Source organism: Aspergillus brasiliensis (genome assembly GCF_001889945.1).
Source record: "Aspergillus brasiliensis CBS 101740 unplaced genomic scaffold ASPBRscaffold_3, whole genome shotgun sequence".
Classification (NCBI taxonomy): domain Eukaryota; kingdom Fungi; phylum Ascomycota; class Eurotiomycetes; order Eurotiales; family Aspergillaceae; genus Aspergillus; species Aspergillus brasiliensis.
The window spans coordinates 1,042,466-1,063,984 of NW_027137444.1; the positions used below are offsets into that span (position 1 = coordinate 1,042,466).

The 21,519-nt window shown below is 49.4% G+C and overlaps 8 protein-coding genes across 8 annotated transcripts; 4 read left to right on the forward strand and 4 right to left on the reverse strand.

Moving 5' to 3' along the window:
• Positions 1–50: 50 nt before the first annotated feature.
• On the reverse strand, positions 51–814 carry ASPBRDRAFT_27507 (uncharacterized protein; the record flags this gene model as incomplete). The annotated part of the gene is made up of 2 exons (XM_067622391.1): positions 51–512; positions 614–814. 2 exons carry the CDS (start codon positions 812–814, stop codon positions 51–53), a joined length of 663 nt encoding a protein of 220 aa, XP_067481727.1.
• Positions 815–2,007: 1,193 nt separating this feature from the next.
• On the forward strand, positions 2,008–4,565 carry ASPBRDRAFT_52572 (ATP-binding protein; the record flags this gene model as incomplete). The annotated part of the gene is made up of 4 exons (XM_067626918.1): positions 2,008–2,026; positions 2,117–3,502; positions 3,551–4,413; positions 4,473–4,565. 4 exons carry the CDS (start codon positions 2,008–2,010, stop codon positions 4,563–4,565), a joined length of 2,361 nt encoding a protein of 786 aa, XP_067481728.1.
• A 126-nt stretch (positions 4,566–4,691) lies between these two features.
• Positions 4,692–6,284, reverse strand: ASPBRDRAFT_39619 (S-adenosylmethionine-dependent methyltransferase). The gene is made up of 3 exons (XM_067624176.1): positions 6,148–6,284; positions 5,821–6,081; positions 4,692–5,726 (listed from the first exon to the last, which is right to left on the reverse strand). Exons 1-3 carry the CDS (start codon positions 6,179–6,181, stop codon positions 4,960–4,962), a joined length of 1,062 nt encoding a protein of 353 aa, XP_067481729.1. The 5' UTR covers positions 6,182–6,284; the 3' UTR covers positions 4,692–4,959.
• A 283-nt stretch (positions 6,285–6,567) lies between these two features.
• Positions 6,568–7,421, reverse strand: ASPBRDRAFT_193202 (ESCRT-I subunit protein VPS28; the record flags this gene model as incomplete). The annotated part of the gene is made up of 3 exons (XM_067620580.1): positions 6,568–6,972; positions 7,038–7,274; positions 7,332–7,421. 3 exons carry the CDS (start codon positions 7,419–7,421, stop codon positions 6,568–6,570), a joined length of 732 nt encoding a protein of 243 aa, XP_067481730.1.
• Positions 7,422–7,574: 153 nt separating this feature from the next.
• Positions 7,575–10,145, forward strand: ASPBRDRAFT_39622 (mRNA-binding ribosome synthesis protein NOC2). Its single transcript, XM_067624177.1, has one exon. It carries the CDS (start codon positions 7,664–7,666, stop codon positions 10,049–10,051), a length of 2,388 nt encoding a protein of 795 aa, XP_067481731.1. The 5' UTR covers positions 7,575–7,663; the 3' UTR covers positions 10,052–10,145.
• A 388-nt stretch (positions 10,146–10,533) lies between these two features.
• On the reverse strand, positions 10,534–12,959 carry ASPBRDRAFT_193204 (putative potassium transporter; the record flags this gene model as incomplete). Its single annotated transcript, XM_067620581.1, has 8 exons — positions 10,534–11,104; positions 11,158–11,192; positions 11,251–11,261; positions 11,314–11,382; positions 11,446–11,614; positions 11,669–11,834; positions 11,888–12,738; positions 12,792–12,959. 8 exons carry the CDS (start codon positions 12,957–12,959, stop codon positions 10,534–10,536), a joined length of 2,040 nt encoding a protein of 679 aa, XP_067481732.1.
• A 2,304-nt stretch (positions 12,960–15,263) lies between these two features.
• Positions 15,264–17,010, forward strand: ASPBRDRAFT_39625 (sterol desaturase family protein). The gene has a single exon (XM_067624178.1). The coding sequence runs from the start codon at positions 15,707–15,709 to the stop codon at positions 16,748–16,750; it is 1,044 nt and encodes a 347-aa protein (XP_067481733.1). The 5' UTR covers positions 15,264–15,706; the 3' UTR covers positions 16,751–17,010.
• Positions 17,011–17,854: 844 nt separating this feature from the next.
• ASPBRDRAFT_39626 (general stress protein) lies at positions 17,855–18,439 on the forward strand. Its single transcript, XM_067624179.1, has 2 exons — positions 17,855–18,052; positions 18,120–18,439. The coding sequence occupies exons 1-2, from the start codon at positions 17,927–17,929 to the stop codon at positions 18,255–18,257; spliced, it is 264 nt and encodes an 87-aa protein (XP_067481734.1). The 5' UTR covers positions 17,855–17,926; the 3' UTR covers positions 18,258–18,439.
• Positions 18,440–21,519: the final 3,080 nt, after the last annotated feature.

The window sequence follows — 21,519 nt, forward strand, 5'->3', positions numbered from 1 at the left end:
AATATGAAAAGTCTACCTTACGATTCCCCAATCCAGCACTTCAATATAGATCACGAATTATCATTTTTTGTTTTTTGTACAGGCTGTTCAATCAGATTCCGCTTCAATCGCAAGGGTTGAAAATCATTATCCAATTTGCCCTGTTCTTCTAAGACACGCTCCAGATCATCTCCATCGCGATCGTAGTATAGCGCCCAAGAGCCATCATCCTCCTGCACAGCCACAAACTGCCTGTTCTCCTCCAATGTCACCGTTGTCTCCTCATCCTCCCAATCCCACGGACCAACAACATGATCGCAACTCGTTGTCCGGTTCCCATACTTCATTTCATGTGTGTTACTATCAGCGTATAACCACCCCAACATCGGCGGGTTATCCGAAATGGTGGTTGCCAATCCTAGTCCCCGCTTCAGATGCTTTGTATGTTCTGGCTCCGGGTACTCAATATAGAATGCTGCCGCGGTATGTGCGGGGACTTTTCGCTTCGAGGGCACAGGATCATCAAGATAAACCTGTTGAAGTCGACATGAATCAGTCAGCTGGCGAAACTCATTTGATATACAAAACAAAAAGAGCAGGAACTACTATATCGCAACGGAGATGCTAATCGTACCTTGGAGTCCCTCAGCACCACCCGTAACCCTTGGACCTCATCATCAGGTTCCTCATTTGGTGGTGGTGCAACATCGATATTAAACTTTGCCATGCGTCGCTCATCATTCTTCCTCTCATTTGCTTTGCGCTGTTCACTCACCCCCATGGCCACGCCGGTGACGGTGGGGATGGCGGTAATTGCTAGGAGACCGATCACCATGTTGATTGCTTGGTACTTTGCGCTTATCGATATGAATGTAAAGAATATTTCCAAGTTGACAAATAGAGAAATGGTATTTTGGAAGAGCTAAACACTGAGCTTCATAATTGTTTGTATTAAGTGTAGGCGTGGAATCGAATATCAACTTATCGCCAGTGGCGGTGCCGAGCGTCGTCATATGTCATCGGTGGCTGACCTGGTTCGCTGCCTGATTGATGCCTGGCTCATCGAAGGCTCCAACTAGACTATTTTGTTGTCTCCACCTATTCTATCCATCTACGGAGGTACAACCTACGCACTTTTCTCTGCAAGTTAACGCGAAGGTGTCATAAGTCGTCTCTAAGGGACTTATGAGAAGGGGCTGCAAAGTATGGCATGCGCTTTATTAATGTCTAGGTATTCGACCCTATTGGGCCATTCCTATTGGCGTCCCAACTATGGACGCTGACTCGTGGGATATACTAAGCCCAAATTGCTATTAGTTGTGAAGAAGACCGTACCTTTTCGCAGCTTTATGCGGCTGAACAGACACGCTATTGAAGATGTCTAAGTAGCTCGTACATGGAGTGGAAGCATTGAAGACGATCTGCAACCACCATTGGAGGCATGAAAATGGATTCCATTTATGATCATCTAGACACGATCTTACAATTTTATGATTCGACTGACGTGCAGAACTGGTGTGAACTCGCAGTTAGGTGTGTGGACTGAAGGGTTGATATTGGTTATGCTACCTACCATAGGTATGTGGCATTCAGGGTCTGGAATGCTACAGAAGTATGGCAATATCATTCATTCCCCGGAGTTTTGGCGGATTGGTCGTTGTTCGGCGAAATTTGATGAGATCAATATGGTTAACAATCATATTTCTAAGCTAAATCATCTCGATCGCAGGCATGGTATTGACTATTGAGCCTCTGCCTATCTTGACAGGTCTACTCATATTACTTGGCGTATCGACTCTCGCGGATACCATCACCATGCTTCATATACGAATGGATGCAGCAGCAAGGGGCAGCAGTCCTAATATTGTCTAAAACAGGGATTAATCGCCTCCAGTATTGACAGCTTTGTCATTCTTTCCTTTAAGTCTAGATAAGCCATGGTTATCCTTGGAATGAAGACTTACGCGATGTACAACTCTTCGCATTCGTCTGTGTCCCAAATAAGGGCGGCTTGCGATACCAACCACCATGGACGATGAAGATAGAGGTAAGCTTGGTACTGTGCTCCCTCCCAATTTGACTCTTATCTATTCGTTTCTGTTGGCGTCTGAGATCCGCAACGATTAACTCTACCAAGCGCTGCACCGTCAGCATCCGTATACCCTTCCCGCCTGGTTTGTAGCAGAGAATGTGAAAACCAAGTCAGAACATCGGACAGGGATACGCCTACTCCAAAGTAGTAACCTTGACTCTCGAGGAGATAAGGAACCGAGTTCCTGTACTGACACTGATGGAGCAGGTAGAAGCAAGAATGGAATTGGCGAGGGTCAAAGTGAAGCCTTGGATGCGTATGCGTTTCAAGAGAAGCGGTACGCGGAACTCTATGACCTTGCTGCTGCTGCTCTACTCAGCAAGTCTTCATTTCCTAAAGTGAAGCGATGCGGCATATGGCCTTGTATGGCAGTAGAAGTTGGAAGTTCTGCCTGTGCGACAGCCATCATCGAACACCTAGCAAGGGATATGAATGCATCCTGCATCTCAGCCGGACCCGAGGATCTGTATAAGCTTGCTCGTGATTTTCATCAACAAGATCAATCAACTCAGCATTGCGAAGACCGCTCTGTCTGCGCAGAGTCTGTGTGTCAAGACGAAACTCATCAACCAATAGTTCCTAACAAGATGGTAGAGAGTGCAGAGTCCGAAGTTGATTTCAGAGATGACCCTAATGATACCGACTACGCCATAGTTGAAGATAGAGACCATATGATTAAGTATCAGTTCGGAGATGGACAGAATCCACGCAGTCAGTGCTCGATAAAGTCTATTCTGAATGCTCATTTGGCGAAGGTTGAACAGAAGCCCTTGCCATCCGATTTTCAGAGTATGGCTTTGCAACAAAGTGCTCCAGTCATTCTCCACCTTCGCAATACTTACGAGATTGACTGTATTTCCTACGGGGTCATTGAAAATTTCAAGAATGCCGTCATGGAGCGATGGAAGAAGAATGAGCTTGTATTGCTTGTTATTAGCGATATGAACCACGACTCTCGAGGCCAGCTCAACATCGTACCTTCTTTTGTTGTTTGGCTCGATGACCCAATGTCACCCAAGCACAGGATGGCATCAGAAACAGAGAAGGAACAGCTCGGTATTGCAAGAAGGGTCAGAGGATTGAGGAGGTCTATACGACAAAGGCTGCCCATAGGCTATTGTTCGGAATTGCTATCAGATGCCGTACCCTTGGATATACCGGATACTCTTTTGGCTAATTTACCTGATGATATGAACTACACGCTGATTGCTTGTCAAGTTCTGGGTCGTGTTTGCATTAAAGGGACACTGGAACTTAGTGACATACACGAAGTCTTGCGGCGTCTTAGTTGTGAGGAACCGCAGCCATCAGAACCCTCAAGAAAAGAGCTCATGGAAGTTAAGGAGCCCGACCTCCTCCCACAGGTGGATGCAATTAGAGATAATTGCAACAAGTCCGAGATGGGACTTCTAGAATGCATCGTCGATCCAGGTAAATGCGTCGCTTGTTACTCACTACCCCAGGCTAACTAGATAGAAGAAGCTCAGAAAGTCTCCTGCGACGATGTGATACTGGAGCAAAGTGTGAAGAACCACATAGACCAATTGGTGCACTCGCTGAGAGCTCAATTTGAGGGTTTCTCAAAAACACTCCTTGGCACTCCTACTAGTGCTACAGGAGCCTTACTTCATGGACCTCCTGGCACTGGAAAGACCTATATAGCCCGTGCTATCGCCAACGAATCCAAATCGACCATGCTCTGCATCAAACCAGCAGACATCGTGAGTGATGTTGAAGGAGATGCAGAAAAAGCAATCCATGCCGCATTCACACTAGCAAAGAAGCTATCTCCTTGTGTTCTGTTCATTGACGAAGTCGATGCCTTGTTTCACCATCGCACCGCCGACGACCAGTCCTGGCGACGAAGGGCTCTGGCTCAGTTTCTCCAAGAAATGGATATGCTATCCCGGAGTCAAGACACCCCTTTCGTTCTCTGCGCGACAAACCGGCCTACGGATCTAGACGAAGCTTTTCTGCAGCGATTCCCCATTAAGGTTATGACAAAGCCTCCAGGTGAGGAGGAAAGACACAAGATTCTGCAGACATACCTCAAGGAACCAGACATTGACCCTAACGAACTCAGCCTAAAAGCTCTCGCACATCAAACGGCTGGCCTATCCGGCTCAGATTTGCGGTCGCTCTGCGAACAAGCAGCGTTGCACTTTGCTATGGATGAGACATCCTCGCAGCCACCGGGTAGCGCAATCAAGACTCCGATCAAGCTTCATCTTAAAGCCAAGCATTTTGTTGACGCTCTTCGAAACATCAAGCCTACTGTATCGAGGGGTTCTCAGACCGATATAGAAGCGCCCAGTAGGCTCTTCAATCGTGGTAGTATGAAGGTATGTTCGCTTAGCATGGAAATTCTCGCGACTTGATACTGATTGAAGTCTATTTGTAGGCTGGTCAGAAAGAAGGACATACAGCGAAAGTGACGATTGAACCAAGCATTCCAGAGTCCCCTGTATCAGACCACGAGACTGCTTTTCTGTAGACTCGACATTGTGCCATGTCATGGGTTTGACAAGGAAGTGATGCGCGACTATGTTGATCGCGGATGTTTATAGTTTGTTGGGAATTGGCTAGATCCAAGTAATCAAGTTGGCGTGGTCAACTGTCTCGGAGCATGTAGTCTATTCCTGGTGTCTTGTCCTAAATACTCCGAGTAATTACTATCTAGCTACTGCTCTTCTCCATATCAATATCTCCCAAGCATGCCCAATAAAACAATGTTCCATATATAACGAATCCATGATTCTAATCTATCAGTCAATAATCCCAGCTATATATCTTAAACAATCAATCAGTCTACGTCTAGACTCTATTATCGTGTCTCGTTTCTCATCGTGATGTCGTAGATAATTAATCTCCTCCCCCTATTGGTATTCCTAGAGCTTCTCGCTCCATCCCCAAACCGACCACCAACACTTCACCTCCAATGCGCCGCCATCCGCCGACTCCCAATCATCATAGCCGATCTCCTCGCCCTCATCCACCACCGCCAGCCCCAACCGTCCCAACCGATCCCGCAGCTCCTGCACCTGAGGCAGATACGCATCTCGGAGTGGCATTTCCAGCACAACACGAGCATCCAGCCCCCTACTCAGCCAATGCGTGATCGTGTCGACCAGCAATTTCGGGTGACTAGGCGAATACAACGGATCCGCAGCAAGGATGACATCGTACTGCTCCTGTGCAGTGGGCAGCGGATCTGGGGTCACAGTCCAGTCAAGGACGCCTGTTGTGACGGCACCGCCTGTCCGATTGAGCAATTCCACGTTAAGAGCTGCGTTGTGGGCCAGGTTGGGCACGATATCCGGGAGATCTGTGAGATGGATGGTGGCTGATGAGCCGCGCAGGGCGGCGAAGGAGAGACCCACGAGTCCTGTGCCAGCGCCGAGTTCGAGGGCGCGGAGGGTCTTGTTGTTGTCTGGGCGGAGTTGTGGGGTGGTGGATGTAGAGGGGACGAGGTTGGGGGCTGCTTCGAGGAGGTTGTGGAGGCGGCGAGAGAGGAGGTATGAGGAGACCCAGGTTTTCATGCCTAGGTTGTCGGCTGTTAGGGAGGGTTCGTGGAGGGTCAGTGTGAATTCTTCGCCTTCGAGTCCATCGGAAGTGGTACTAGGGATGCTGAAGACTCGGGACATGGCGGGCATGGCTATTCGCTCGAAGAGCAAGACATCATGTTAGATGCGGCAAGAGAATGGCGCAATAAGTACTACAAGAAAAAAGATAATATCAGTTCTGCGTACCGGTTCGACCGGAGCGCTCGCTGAGTCGGGCTGCAGCGGCGTCCCAGACGGCCTCCCGGAGCTCGTCAGTGTCGAGCCATGCCAGCGGGCTGGCGATGATGGATGTCAGATAGCGGGTCACTCCGGCTGGCTGCACGGTCCGGCTCTTTGTCGCTTCATGTGCTATGGGCCCGAAACTCCGCGGTTTGACGGTTAGCAGGTCGAGGGCTTGAATGAGCTCAGTGCCGGAGGGTTTAGTGTGGATCTGAGGAAGATCGAACACTGAAGCGGACTTATCAGTACATTATCGCCCCGAGATGTCAGAGGGGAAGTCCGAAGAGGACATACCGTGGAGAGGCTCGTCGGGATCGGCGCTTATCATGGTGCAGAAGTCTCTGAGGGTTGATTAGTCCGACTACAGGAGGTGGCAGGTCTATGGGGAAGTCGGGGAATCGAGGCTCCAGTCTTATATCGGCGTGCCTGTGGCGAAATAAGATTGGGGGGTTCTGGATGCAGGGCAGCAAAAAAAAGTCGTGATTTCCCAAAGAGGAAAGGCCGGCGGGACCTGTTCCGCGGATCGGATTTGCCGCCCCAAAGATGAGCCGAGATGCAGATAAGATCATGGATGATGGATGATGGAAAAAATTGGCAAACAAGGAGAAGTATCTTTCTAAAAACAATAAAAACTAATCACGACTTTGGTATCGCACCCCAGACGCCAGACACCATTCCACACCAGTAACAGTGAATAACTCCAGCGAGACCAATTCAACCCAAAGTGGCCTTGAATCCCAGGTATGCTTGTTCAATGTCGAAAGCCAACTCCCGGGCCTGATCTTCACCGAGCTCCTCAGTTGCTCGCATTTGATTCAAGGTGATCAGCCACTGGATGATCTTGCCCCGGTTCTCGAAATCGACATCGGTGACTTTATTGACGGACTGGATCACTTCTGACAGAAGGGGGTGCAATGCATCCTTCGACACCATGTTCAGCTTTAGCGCATCCAGGAAAGTGATGAAATTCTCGGTAGCCGTCAAGATTAGGCTACCAGATGCTCCTGCAGGGCCTGCTGCAGCTGGAGTCATGTTCGCGGCGGATGTGCTGTGGGAGGCTTGTTCGACCGTTGCGGGGAGGCCGATGCGGAGACGTTCGGTGGCGCGAGGGCATTCCAGCTACAAAATATCAAGCCAGATGGTCAGACTCCATCGTACAATATGCTCACGATATCGATACTCACCTCCCAGGTGCGTTTAAAGGTCTCTAGATCGACAAACTCATTCGCAACGGTCTCATCGCCCAAGCTTGACTTGTACTGCTTCAAGAGCCTGGTACATGTTTCCGTGTATTCTGCTTCCGTAACCACATCTTTGATATAAGCCTTCTCCAGGCCATCCAGAGTGACGATAATGCCGTAGATCTCAGCTAACGACTCGTAGAGATCCCGCTCCGCCGCGCTGGAGGCTAGCTTCACTTCCTGCGGCAACAGTCAGTCCGTGATCCAGCAACCCACGCCATGCTCCAGGCGACTCACCTCATCGAGGTTGATAGATGCCGCCAACGCTGGGTTTGGCGTATAGCTGTACGGCGTAGGGGCATACGCCAACGGTCGCTGGGTATACATGATGGTGCGATGAGGGGGAGAGACGATTGGCATCATCGCGAGGGGAAGGGAAGGCGGTCACCATAACGGGCTTCTTTTCACCGCCCGATTCTGCCGCGGGATGTTTTTTTCGTCTCCAGATTTTTCTGGACGGAATTTCCGCGGACTCGAAGCATCTCGACTGCCGTCGTGGTCCTTCATTCTACTTTTCCCACACGTTTTATCCTATCCGTTCGATCGGGTAGGCAAGTATATCGGGCACAATGGCCGGATCTCAGAAAAAATCCACTAAGAAGTTCGAAAAGAAGCACCTGAAGGATGTTCTCGAACGCCGGAAGGCCAATGCGAAGGTCAAGCAGCGCGCCCACCTCAAGGACAAGCGTAAGGCCGAAAATGCCAAGGTTCGCGCCGAACGAGAGGAGGCTACCCAGGAGAGCCCTGAGCAGGTTGAGAAGCAAAATGCTTTTGCCGATATGAACGTCGACGATTTCTTCGCGGGCGGGTTCGATATTGCTGATTCGGCCGCGGACTTGAGCAAGAAGGCTCGGAAGAAGGATGTCACACCCAAGATTGGCAAGCGCAAGCGCTCCGATGAACAGAAGGAGGAGGAGGAGGCTTCTGCTGCTTCCAGCGCCGAAGAGGAGGGCGCTAGCGACGAAGACGAGGACGCCGCCTCCCAGTCTAGCGACGCCGATGCATTTGAAGCACACAAGGACCAGCTCGAGGCGCTGAAGGAGAAGGACCCCGAATTCTACAAGTACCTGAAGGAGAATGATGCCGAGCTGCTCGATTTCGGTGACCACGGAGACCTCGCGGAAGTGGACGAACTGAGCGAAGGAGAGGAAGAGGGACCGGCCAAGAAGAAGAAGAAGGCAGCCAAGGAGGAAGAGGAGGAGGAGATAGACAACACTCTCACCATTGCGATGGTCAAGAAGTGGCAGAAGTTGATGGAGGAGCAGCACTCAGTCCGCGCGATGAGACAGGCCGTCCTTGCTTTCCGCGCAGCCGCCCATATCAACGACGACGCTCAGGAGCAGAAGTACTCGATCTCTGACCCCGACGTGTACCACCAAGTCCTGGTGACAGCCCTCAGCACCATTCCCCGGGTTCTCGCTCACCACCTCCCCGTCAAGGAGACCGCCTCTGGCAAGATCAAGGTGTCTCTGGATTCGAAGAAGTTCAAGACCCTCACGCCGCTTATTAAGTCGCACACATCGTCGGTCCACGAGCTGCTCACCAACCTGTCCGATGAACAGACTCTGAAGCTCACTCTCTCCTCCATTGAGCCCATGCTTCCCTACCTTCTTCAGTTCAGAAAGCTGCTCAAGGTCCTCATCAAGACCATTGTCGGCATCTGGGCGGACGTTGCTACCACCGAAGCCACGCGCATCACGGCTTTCCTTATCCTCCGCCGCCTCATGATCATCGGCGATGCCGGCATCAAGGAAACCGTCCTCAAGGCCTCCTACGAAGGCGTCGTCAAGGGCAGCCGCAACACCACTGTGCACACCCTCCCCGGCGTGAACCTCATGAAGAACTCCGCTGCAGAACTCTGGGGCGTCGACCAGAACGTCTCCTACACAACAGGCTTCAACTTCATCCGCCAACTCGCCATGCACCTTCGCAGCAGCATCACCAACACGTCCAAGGAATCCTACAAGACCGTCTACAACTGGCAATACGTGCACAGTCTGGACTTCTGGTCCCGCGTCCTCTCCCAACACTGCGATGGCCTCGCCGAAGCCAAAGCAGGCAAACAATCCGCCATGCGCCCCCTCATCTACCCCGTCGTGCAAATCACCATCGGTGCCATGCGCCTAATCCCCACAGCGCAGTACTTCCCTCTCCGCTTCCAGCTCACCCGCTCCCTCCTCCGTCTCTCCCGCAGCACAGGCACCTACATCCCCCTCGCCTCCAGCCTCCTCGAAGTCCTCAACCTGTCCGAGATGCGCAAGCCCCCGAAATCCAGCACCTTGAGGCAACTCGACTTCAACACAGCCATCCGGGCACCGAAATCCTACCTCCGCACGCGCGTCTACCAAGACGGCGTGGGCGAGCAAATCGCCGAACTCCTGTCCGAATTCTTTGTCCTCTGGACAAAACACATTGCCTTCCCGGAACTTTCCGTCCCCATCGTTGTCACGCTGAAGCGCTGGTTGAAGCAGGCTAGTTCCCGGACGGGAGGTAACAAGAACACCAAGGTCAATCAGATGATCCTGCTGCTCGTGCAGAAGGTGGAGGCCAATGCGCGCTTCATCGAGGAACGCAGGTTGAGCGTCACTTACACGCCGAGAAACCGCGCTGAGGTGGAGACGTTCCTGAAGGATCTGGACTGGGAGGCTACGCCGTTGGGAGCTTTCGTTAAGTCGCAGCGGAAGTTGAGGGAGGAGAAGGCGAAGATTCTTGAGCAAGGTAGACGCGAGGATGAGAAGCGCAGGGCCCAAGAGAAGGAGGAAGCTGGAAAGGATGCGATTATGGATGATGTGATCAGTGAGAATGATGACAGTGAGGACGATGATGACGAGGAGGAAGTGGAGGATGAGAGCGAGGCTGGTTCAGGTGATGATGGTAGTGAAGATGAGGAGGAAGAGGAAGAGGAAGAGGAAGAGGAGGATGAAGATGAGGTTGAGTTCGAAGAAGAGGAGGATTAAGCTGTCTGTTTAACCTCCTAGTGTATCTTCTTTTTTATTTTTCTTTTCCATTGCCTTGTTATATATCAGTCGTAGCTTTATGGGATATATCTTGTCTGGTCTGCTGGTGTCAATATAAAAGTTAGAATTTTCATGAGTGTGGAAGTTCAATCACTACGCTACTATCCTGCTCTGTCCGTAGTATCAGTGCCATGGCGCATACTACTATGTAGTACCAAGAGAGTGAGCTGGGACCAGTTACATGCGCGAGAACTTGATTGATCTTACACTGTATACTCTAGATCTAACGAACTAACATCAATTCACAAACACAAATAGGAGAAAATCACGAAAACAAGAACGAAACGAAGATAGAAAACAAAAACCATTGCAATCAAACCACACAACATCACAAACTACACCTCCTCCCCCTTATGTAACATCAATTTCAACCTACAACCCCATCCACACATACTCTCCAATCAGCTATTTCAGATGAGCACTTAAACCGAGCCCACGGGCATCTTATCACTCCCCCAAGCACGAGACTGCTCGCGTCTCATAGCCGCATCTTCTTCTTCCGCCCACTCAAGGGACTCATTCGGCAGCATGACAGCGCGATCAATGGCGACCGGAAGACCCCTGTGGCAACCGCGCAGCATAACAGCAGCCAAGATAAGCTTGCTGATGGTATGCCATGCGGAACAGAACGAGGCATTCGAGCTCGGAAAGCCCACACTGATACCGACGCAACCATAGGCGGAGACGACTTCGAAAATGATATTCAGAGTTGAGTACGCCACAGGCATGCGGTTGTAGTTGCCTGATTCTGCGATGGCAATGAGAAAGACCGCAAGTGCGATCCACCAGAGGTCATGGCTCAGTTGGGAACGCAGTTGCTGGTGGACGAAGTAACTGCGGGATGCTTCAGGGGTGGATGCATCTTGTCGTCCGAGAAGGTGGTGTCGGACCAGTTGGATGAAGATGTTTGGAGAGGATTTCTCTTCAGTCTCGTCGTCCGTGTTGTCGTGAGCGTAGATCCCTAAGGAGCGCTCTTCGTATACGTTTGTGTTCCTGTAATAGTTAGTAGGTGTTTGACATGAAGTAGAGCATCAATCGCTACTAACCTCATGGTAACCAGCACTGGGTATGCTGACACATACTACACTTAAAGTTAGCGTGGTGGTTTCTTGTGGACTACAAAGCACTGATAAACTGACCATCATGAGGACTGTGAAACGTTAGTACAGCTCTAGGCAAAGTATGGGGAGACAAGTGCTTACCATATAGAACAAGTAGTCCCTGGCGGAGATTCGCAATCGTGACGACGTAGAAACCTCCCGCTCGTACAGCTAGACAACACAATGTATCAGAGGAGGTTTTTCACCCACAACAAAATGTGGTTTAGTACGAACCACAAGCCTGGAAGAGTCCGTCTAAGACTCGATATCCCTTCGGCAAGCTTTCGATCTCCTTGTTCCCGATTGCAAGGACTTCGAAGCCAGCCCAGTCAATCGCGTTCAAAATAATAATGGTACCGAGCAAGTACCAGGTATGTCTCCTCGGGAAGAGATTTGTGTAAACCTACGCTTGGATTAGCGTGTAAGACGGGGGAAAGCCTAGGGCCCGGCGGCATACTCTTCTAGGATGGTCAAGGATGAAATCTAAAGTAACCTTCCATGACGCCCATGACGGCCTATCTGGGATCAAGCATCTCATTGCCCAGATAATAAACCGTAAGAAGCATGGGTAAAGCGTATTCCCAGACAGAATTAGGAACGCCATAGTAAGCAAAGGGTACGCACTGTATAACGATGAGCATAATTTCAGGCGCATCGCACACAGGGGAGATCCTACTTGGTCTGGAATGCAGTCATATTCGCATCCAAGAGCGACATGCCGCTGTTCACAAATGCGGACACGGCAAAAAAGGCGCCTGTCCAGAAAGGCGATAAGCCGTTTGCTCTAGGTATATCTGGATGATTCACTGCAATCCAGGTACCCATCCCGATAATTCCACCAAGGAGGAACAGTACCCAGTAGAGGGCAACTATAACCAGCAGTAAGGAAACGGCCTTATACTCGACACCGCCCAGTCTCTCTCGCTCTTCAGGGGTAAGCCCGTGGAACTGGGAGTTTCGTGCGATAGATCCTTTTGATCTGAAGTATTTCTGTGTGCCCTTGATAAGGCCTTTGAGCGCAGGTAGGTCTGCATCTTCATTCTGGGTCATTCTTGGCGCAGCATCTCGGGGGTGGTTGTTCAAGTCAAGCCGAGCTCCAACGCCTACCATGGGGAAAACGCGGCGATGATGGTGTTTTTGACGTGCCCTCATATGGCTGAGGGTGACTTGATCATCGTCGACCCATTGGATCTGGTCGTCGTTGCGTACGTCGTTGCGGCTTTCCGCAGGTGTAGCTCCTGCTGTCACCGCGTGCTTGACGTCAATAGTAGCACCGTCAATTTTCGCCAACTGGTGGTGTTCCTCACACGTAACGCTCTCTTGGATTGGTTCAAGTGAGGTGTCGTGTCCTACCAGTTGTTGCTGTAGTGCCTTACGTGCACGTTCAAGGGAAATGCCTTTGAATTTGGCTTGGAACGCACCCATCCTGACGAATAGCACCGTGATTGAGATGAGGATAGCATGTCCCAGCAGTAGGAGCACGAAGAGGACAGACTGTTGGAAAGAATTTAAGGACGAAAGGTCGACCTGTTGCGGGTTATTTTGCAGATTCGTACAGAGGGAAGGGGGAAGCAACATACAGTGTTCAAGCCAGCACCCGTCATAGCACTGATACACAGGAATAAAGAGTCTGTGTATGAAACACTGCGCCGCGGTGTCGAGGAACCCCAGAGTATGACGCTGCATATCAAAGACGTCGCAATGAAGTACACATAGTGAAGTGTGAGGAAGTTAAATGGCGGAAGCATCGCAATTATGCTTCGACTCAGAAGCTGCCGCCAGCCTCGAGCTATGCATCCGTCATGTCAGTAAATTGATAACCACTATTCTGCAGGATCCTAGATGGAGGATATATCTACTGCTCCTCCTCTTTTCTAGATGCTCATGGCTGCTTTTGTAGCCATGATGACATGCAAGGGGCAACATCCAGGCCATGATAGAGGAATACAGCGGGAAAATAAAGGCACTCGGAAGGCATCCGAGCAAAGGCAGACTTACAAGTCATGCTGGCAGGCTGCGACGCGCGCAAGATTGGTCACAAAAGATCAGGCGGCTGTGGGGGCGCACACCGCTAGCCACAAGGGTTTTGCAAAAATTTCTGAAGGGTTCTTAGTCGTGTACGATAATTCATGTTTCGACTTCTGGTCAGTTGGGGCATAAGCAGTCCAGTCAATGTCACTGATGGTAAAATGACTTGAATGGTAAACAATATGAGTGGCGAGAGAGCTTGGTGTCGACGTAGCGCTACAGCAGATAGCAGTGAATAGTAGTAGATGCAGGGTTTATCTTCGGCAAGGGTCGCGATAGCTTGGGGAAGGCAAAACAAAGTTCGGGATTTCCTAGTTTTTGATCAAATAGTCAAACTTGGAAAGATAAAATCGGCGAAAAAGCGTATGTTATTCCATTGCAGCGAACATTTCGGCAATAAGACTCAGGTTGTTTGAAATGTAGTTGTGTTTGTAGGAAAGAAAGAGCGAAAAAGCCTGCGGCCGAAAAAAAACGGCAGCGTTTCGTGGGACGGCAACGTGATTAAGCACTGCGGGCCGAGAGTCTGGAAGATCTTCGCCCCATCATCATCATCATCATCTTTCTGTAGGGCTCTTCCTCCTATCTCCAAAATCCATAGAAGGCTGCCATTCATGAGTGAGAAATTAACAGTATGATTGCCATACAGTTATATGCTTGCAATAACAACTGCTCATGATTCCCTCCACCACAATTGTTCACCGCTCTTCTTTGAGTCTGTTCTTGTGCTTGTTTGCCACGGGTGCCGATGTTACCCTTTGCCCGGATATTGGACTGTTGCATGACGGTGACCTGGGTAGTTTGTGTCATGCGTATCGCATGGCAAGCTTAGGATCTCAGTCACGGCCGGCAGGACTAATTGGAAACTAACATCAGCATCTGAGCAGCTTTTGCCACGCCCCCCCCCTTATCCATTGTCTTTCCAATATTTCATGGAAAATAAGCTTACTTCGACCTCTTGACTTGTAGCAAGGCCCTGAATTCAGCTTATGCATAGACTGTGAGATTTATCGGTATTATTGTGAGTATCTTATGCTGCTTTGAATCCTCTGAAGTAATGTTATACAAGATTGGGTTCATCGTGACAGTCGATCCTGCAACGTCGACCTAAGGTAATACCATGATAGTGTCAGCTTCGATTCCAAATAACGTATCGGCGAGATTCATACCTCCACCGACGTCTTATAATGATTATGAACCAGCTCTTTGCGGTGTGCCATTTCCGACTGGTTAAAACATCACTGAAGCGCGTTCTGCAGAAATTTGATCAAATAGGGGCCCCATGATTAGTCAAGAATGAGTTTCAAAAGGAGCATTATTTGCACACAATTGCGACTTGAATTGATACCCATGGTCGACAGAGTAGGAACACAAATCCGTACACGAAAGATCGACAGAAGTGAAGCACATCTGTAGTCAAGCTCTGTCCCAAATAGGAATGGCCGGCCTGTCACGGTAACATCACGAGACAAGTTACATGCTATGATTCATCATGGTTAACTCGAAGATATCCTCTAGCGACTGCTCTTCATTGACCCTGAAACTTATCCGGGGATCAAATTCCTGCTGCAATTAGATTAAGCCTCTATGGGTCACAAGTTCATGAGCATAAAAGACTGCCCAATGCCTACAGTGCCATTTAGCACCAATGATAGTTGAATAATCTAAGTATATTTCATGCAGACTGCAGTTCACTCAATGAATCAGTGCAGTCATACTGGTTCACGTTCTTAGGTCAAATGTAAGATCAAATGTAAGTCACTGCAACCATTTGAGATGCTTGCCTTGAGTCGAAGTGCAGTTTCCCCATGTCAATCAATCACCAGTATTAACAAGCATAATTTCTTCGTAATGTTTCTAACAACTCGGAGAATCACATGTTGCAAATGGAACTTGAAAGTCTAAAGAGAGCCAGTCTAGACCTGGAAGGGAAACCAGTGCGAACTTGTTGGGTTGGAAAGCGGTAAGCCGCAACCATTCTTCAGAGTATCTTGTAGATCTCCAGACCCAAACAGTCAATCATTTCTCTTCCTCGAATGTCCCCTCCCACGTTGATTGGCGATCGCTAAGCGACAGGTACGCGAGTCTGGGATCTGCGGGTGATCCTCGGTGCTCTCAATCTCTCCGAGGCACAGTAATGCGGGGTCTACACGTTCCATGCGTTCAACATGCACTGCCGGGCTTCATGTGCCGAATATTTAGTTACCCTACAGGTCTATCTTTTGCTGCTTTGGGTGAAGGAGGCTCCCACCATGATTGATCCAAGGGAACCCTCCATGTGCATCTGATATTTTGTTGGGAAAAGTGATCCGCGATTTGATACTCTGTATTATCAATGTGAACTGAATCCTTCACATGATGGTAGGTTCTTCGCCCGAGCCTCCGAACACCGAAGACATGATATAAAACATCATGGCCTCAAATCCTGGGGAAGGGCATCCCATGGTATGAAAGATAACAAACCGTCATCATGACCTCTATGACCAACCCAAAAGATTCTATGAAATCCACATGGCGTACCGGCAATCGGGACGAATGGGGTCTCAGCCACTGGCTGCTGGAGCTGCTCAATGCTCATCCCATCGCACTTGACCAAGAAGTCCCAGTCCATTCCAAGCAGGACAAGCTACCTTATATGCCCCAGTGGGCTCTCAATATCTGGGTCCTCTTCTATGCGTCTATCCCACTCGCCATCAATCAAGCCTATATCTCATATATGGGCCACAACCTCGGCCCATTCGCTCTGTTCAACCTGTACTTCTTCTCGTTCAACGCAACCATCATCTACCAGATACATATTCTTCGTCGCCTCGGACATACCTACGGCTTCCTGGATGGTGACCAACATGAGCGTGACGGTATTCCCGATGTTGGTGTGCGCAAAGTTACCGCTTCGCTCTACAAGACAACCGGCTCTCGCTTAGTTATGGCGATCTACCTTTCCTACTACAATCAGGAACCCTTGGCGATGAACTGGGCATGGCTCCCACTGATGATCGGGCTCTATGGCATTGTGCTTGATTTCTGGTTCTACTGGTACCACCGCATAATGCACGATGTTAGCTTCCTCTGGAAATACCATCGTACCCACCACCTCACAAAGCACCCCAACCCCCTCCTCGCCGCCTATGCAGACCACGAGCAGGAGTTCTTCGATATGGTCGGTGTACCATTTATGACTTACGTGAGCCTTCGGCTCATGGGTCTTCCCATGGGCTTTTACGAGTGGTGGGTTTGCCATCAATACGTTGCATTTGCGGAGGTCTTTGGGCATAGCGGTCTCCGTGTCCACATGACAGTGCCATCGACACTGAGCTGGTTGCTGCAGTGGCTGAATGCCGAGATTGTCATTGAAGATCACGACCTCCATCACCGCAAAGGGTGGAGGAAGAGTCATAACTATGGCAAGCAGACTCGCCTCTGGGACAAGATCTTCGGCACGTGCCATGAACGTATCGAGTCTGTCGATAGCAACGTTGACTATACGAAGAGTGTCCATATGCCGTTGTTCTAATCTGCAACCGTATCAGCTCTCGACTGGCAGATGTTTCGGGGGCTTTAGCTGGTCCCATATATGTTGCTGCAGGGTTTCTACAATGAAGATGGGATAAATGGATGTTATTTGACGAGGTCACGAAGATGATGAATAATACCAATGGCAGGTCATCAAATGACATAAAGGTACATACACTAAATGAATACTGTCGCTAGGTATTCCACCAGCCATACATGCTTATTGTATATACTATTCTTTCAATTAAGATCAAGATACTAGCTACATATGTTCCCCAATGCAAAGTTTCCTATCACTTCAAGTACCTAAGTACCTCCTAAAAAAGCAACATATTTAGCAACAATCAACTCAACACAATGAGTAGCTAGCTAGCTACCCACTTAATAGCCCAATATCAAATCACTCATCTTATGAAGTCTAGACCAACCCTCAACCTTGTTCCTCCTCATCCGAGAGTAACACAAAGCACCACATTTACATCAATCCCCATCCACCACGCTCTTACATGTAACTGTACACACTTAATCGCCACCGACCTCATAACCCCATCAACAATGACAGCCCTTCTACGTAGGCCAGCCCATCCCATCCCAGCCTAGCCTCCCATGCCCCAGCACAGCGACTCACAGCACAGCAACAGCAGCGCAACTAAAACCCGCACCGTAAACAACACCAGTAAAAATCTCAACCCTCCAACAATTGCGCAATCGCAGTCTAGACTCAACCCACAAAACCGTTCCTCCAAGAACAAACGTATACGTGACCATGACACTAACAACTCCCTGATGTTAACCAGGGCGAAACCATATTCCATGGAACCCTTGCCATGTAGAGTTCCCGCGTGGCGAGCCAGTTCGACCAATATCAGGGATGAGATGCAGCATGGAGAAACTTGTTTTAGGGGATATTGGATGAATTTACTGGGGTACGTGATGAGGTACAATATGGGGGTTTACGGTTTAGAGAAAAGTCAATTGCGGATTGCATCAGGATGTAGTTGTTGATGTCGTCAAGTGGGTGACATTATGACTTCATGGCTTGGGGATTCTAGGTATATATATGCGGTGGTTTTGTGATCATGAAGGGGGATTGGATTCAGAACCAGTTCATATACATCCACGCTCAATACAAAATAGATCATATTTGAAATTGATATCAGAAAGATAAATAATCACAATGGCATCCAACACCAACCCCGGAAACTTCGCCAACCGTTCCCACGAGGAAGTGTCGAATATCGCCAAGAAGGGTGGCCAGTCCAGTCACTCGGGCGGATTCGCGAGTATGGATCCTGATAAGCAGGTAGGTTATCCCTACTATCTCCTATTGACTTTGTTGGCAAAAGAGTCAAATATTAATCCTGTGATAGCGCAACATCGCATCCCAAGGTGGCCAGGCCTCTAGCGGTAGCTTCCAACCCGGAGACCCTAGAGCCCGTGCTGCTGGTAAGAAGGGCGGTTCGACCACTCAATACGATCAATATGATGATGATGTCCCTGAGGAGTAAATAAAATTGACTACTCAGTGGAGGAGACGTTGGGTTGAATTGTGTTTTTTATGATTGTTATGATGAGAGTGGATAAGGGCCCTGTTTTATTAATAACTATACGAGAAACTGTATGTACTGGCGCCAGTATACATAATGTCAATGTGAAATGTGTGTGCACAACAATACTACTTCATTGTCAACTCCCAAATTATCAATGAAGGTGGAGGATAGTAGTCATATCCGTATGGTTTGGGTTTGTGTGGTTGTGACATCACAATATTGCCGTTTCCGGTTGCCTCAACTCGACGCATCATGTGAGGTCATAATATTGCCCCTTGAAATGTCATGGTGTTGTATATTCCTCATTGATCCGAAAGAAAAAAAAACTGTTATGTGGTGGCGATTTGTAGAGTTGCAATGGTCTTAAGTGCTACAGTAAGCGGCAAGCGTTGATGTTACTCGAAATAGTAGAGGTGCGAACGATAGCTTCGGCTTGGATAGATGCCTGAGTTTTCAACAGCACTGCAGTGTAAAATTGAGCGGATTACTTAAGCGGCAACTGCAAGTGAGCTGAACTTGGTTCGGAGTAGATCTACCAAAGGTTGATCATGCTGGATGTCGAAAGATTGGTTCAGCGAATGGAATAGACCACTAGTGCACACACGGTCTTCAATTCTAGCCCTTATGGTGATGCCGATTTGCGTCTGCACCAACAAGGCAGCCTCGAAGAAAGCCTTATAAGGCTCGGCAACTGAAACAAGCATCCAGCTCAAGGATTCAGGGGGACCCAAAAGGCAAGACTCCGGGCCGAAGAATAAGCGTTCTATTTTTTTTAGTTCTCTTTTTTCTTCAACATCCCAGTCGTGTGCAGTCTCAGCCACAGATCTGCAAATAGATACAAAATACTTCTATCCGTCGCATGAGGCAAAGTTTTTGCACGAGGCTATTCACAGAGATCTGCCATAGAAAGCGCGCTAGGCACTGGCAATGGTATAGTCCATCGTCTCGGTTTCCTATTAAGGTTATCGTGATGCTGCGGCGCCGGCTGCGCCCATCAGGGGCTTCTAGAAACCGAGAAAAGATTTGCTCGAACTAGTTGAACCTAGTTAAGTCCGAACTCAAGCCTCGAGTGCCGCACTACCGGGCCCAAAGCAAAGAAGAACACACTTCAACTCAATAGGACCGTTTTGGTGCTTGACGCCGAGAACTGTGCAGTCTCCCATCTGGGACTGGTGGAACGACCCAGTGACCGGTGATTCCCCGTTGGGACGAGTTTCATCCATTGATTGTCCTTCCAGTGATTCGGATCTGAAGCAGAAGTTGCGACTGTGCAAAGGCCTAGAATTGAACTCAACGGGTTAAGTTTCGGCCGGATCAGCAATTCGTGGCCATCTCTGTCAGGCCATAACTAACCATCCACATCAAATTTCAGTTATCAAATGATCACCCGTCCCGCGATGTTCCTTTTAAGTATGTGCGCCGGGATGATAAGATGCCACTGGCGCTGTTCGGACACGGGCGACACGCCCACTGTTTGAGAAAGTACCTTTGTAGTATCATACAACTATCTTTGAGGCACAATATGACCCTAAAAAGCCTTAAGCCGGGGAAGAATCCTTTGGACTCCCCGAGGAGTAAGTGGACCATGTCCTTCCTCAACGCTTAGTATCTAAGCGGTTAGATAGTAGCCCACCTAGTAGGAGTCTAGGGCCGATAGAAAGGATAGATACTCGGACTATCTTCTCCATGGAATATTGATAGCGCTTAGGACGGACCACCCAAACTCTGAAGAGCGAACCACTGGGCGCGAAGCGAGAAATGCAAAGAGTTGAAAGTGGTTCGTAGTGGGCTCTAAGTCTCTCAGTCAAATCACTGCGGATTTCTGCTTTTTCCTTCCATGGCAGCCCGGCGCCAAGCTTTGCTTCCGGGGCTAACCTCTGCCGGCCAGGAACCGGCTTTGTTACCCACCACAATTCCACACCGGCGCATCCACCAGGGGACCAGCACTTGAAGAGTCGAGATCGAGGTGGTCAGCGCTATTGGCCATTCTAGAACACCTTGATGCATCAGCCAGAGAGCCCTGGAGAGTGGGCTCGCTACTCTCGACCACACAACGGTTGTGTTGAGACTTTGGTTATTGTCCGTTGTTCCCCATTGTCCCCTCTAGACTTCTAGAGAGCATCCCATCCCATGTATCGATTAATCACATTGGTGAAGATTGAATAACATTCCAGACCCAGGCAGTCTCAGCTACATTATCCACCCCTTTTATTTTTTTTTCCCCCAATCAATCACAATGCCGATGTGGATTGGTGGACTCACAGGAACTGTGATCACGATTGCTGTGAACAGATCGCATTCGTCGTTTAAATCATGGCGGTCATTGGCTGGGGATGAGCCACTAACGTCATAAAGTGGTGATACATCGGACACTCCAGGTAAACAATCTTGCAGGAGACTGCCGTGATTGGTGCAAGTACATTGTTAGGAATTGAGATTGTGCTCACCTGTGCCGCCGTTTCAGTGCCTCGGAGAAACAGACTTGAAACGGCAAGGTGTCAGAAGGGAGGCAAGAGGGACGGGAAGACACAATAATACAATGGTCCGTCCATTAACAACGGGGAGAGAAGAAAAGAGACTTTGGGGCAACCATCTAGGGGGCGGCTCGCGAAGAAAATCTCGCATGCCGGCTTTCACACCTCCCATTCTCGTCCAAAGTCACCCGACAGAGAGTTGTCCGGAAGGAAGGGCTCCATTAGGTTGGCCTACATGCTTCTTGTCTGCACAAGGGATGTGTACTACTGTACTGTGTATGCTGGGTGGTGAGAGTTGGCCATTACGGTCAGTCAAAGTCAATCCCACACCTGTCAAGGGGGGAGGAGTGTGGGAAAAAGTAAACAAGGCCCCGGGGGAAATCTTATCAACGATCTCCCTGATTGCACCAACTGTACAATAGAATTTTGTTTGGTAGCGTTCCTGGTTGTAGTCGAAGAGGAGACGGGCGAAAACCGGTGCTACTAAGCCCGAGCTAACCAAGTAGTAACTAACTCAGGGAGGGAGAGGGTAGGTGGATTCCCTCCCTAACCAGCAGTGGAGTAGGGTGCTGCTCCCCGGAAGCCCTAACCAACTGAACTTGTCTTAGCGTTTAAGGGGCCAGCCAATCCGCAAATGAGAATTGGTGGGGCGGGTCCCAGAAGCCGCTGAGTCAGCCAAAGGACGCGCAAGCGTTTTTAGTTACCTGAAATTCTGGGTGGATTTCTATTCCTGGCGTGGAGAAAGT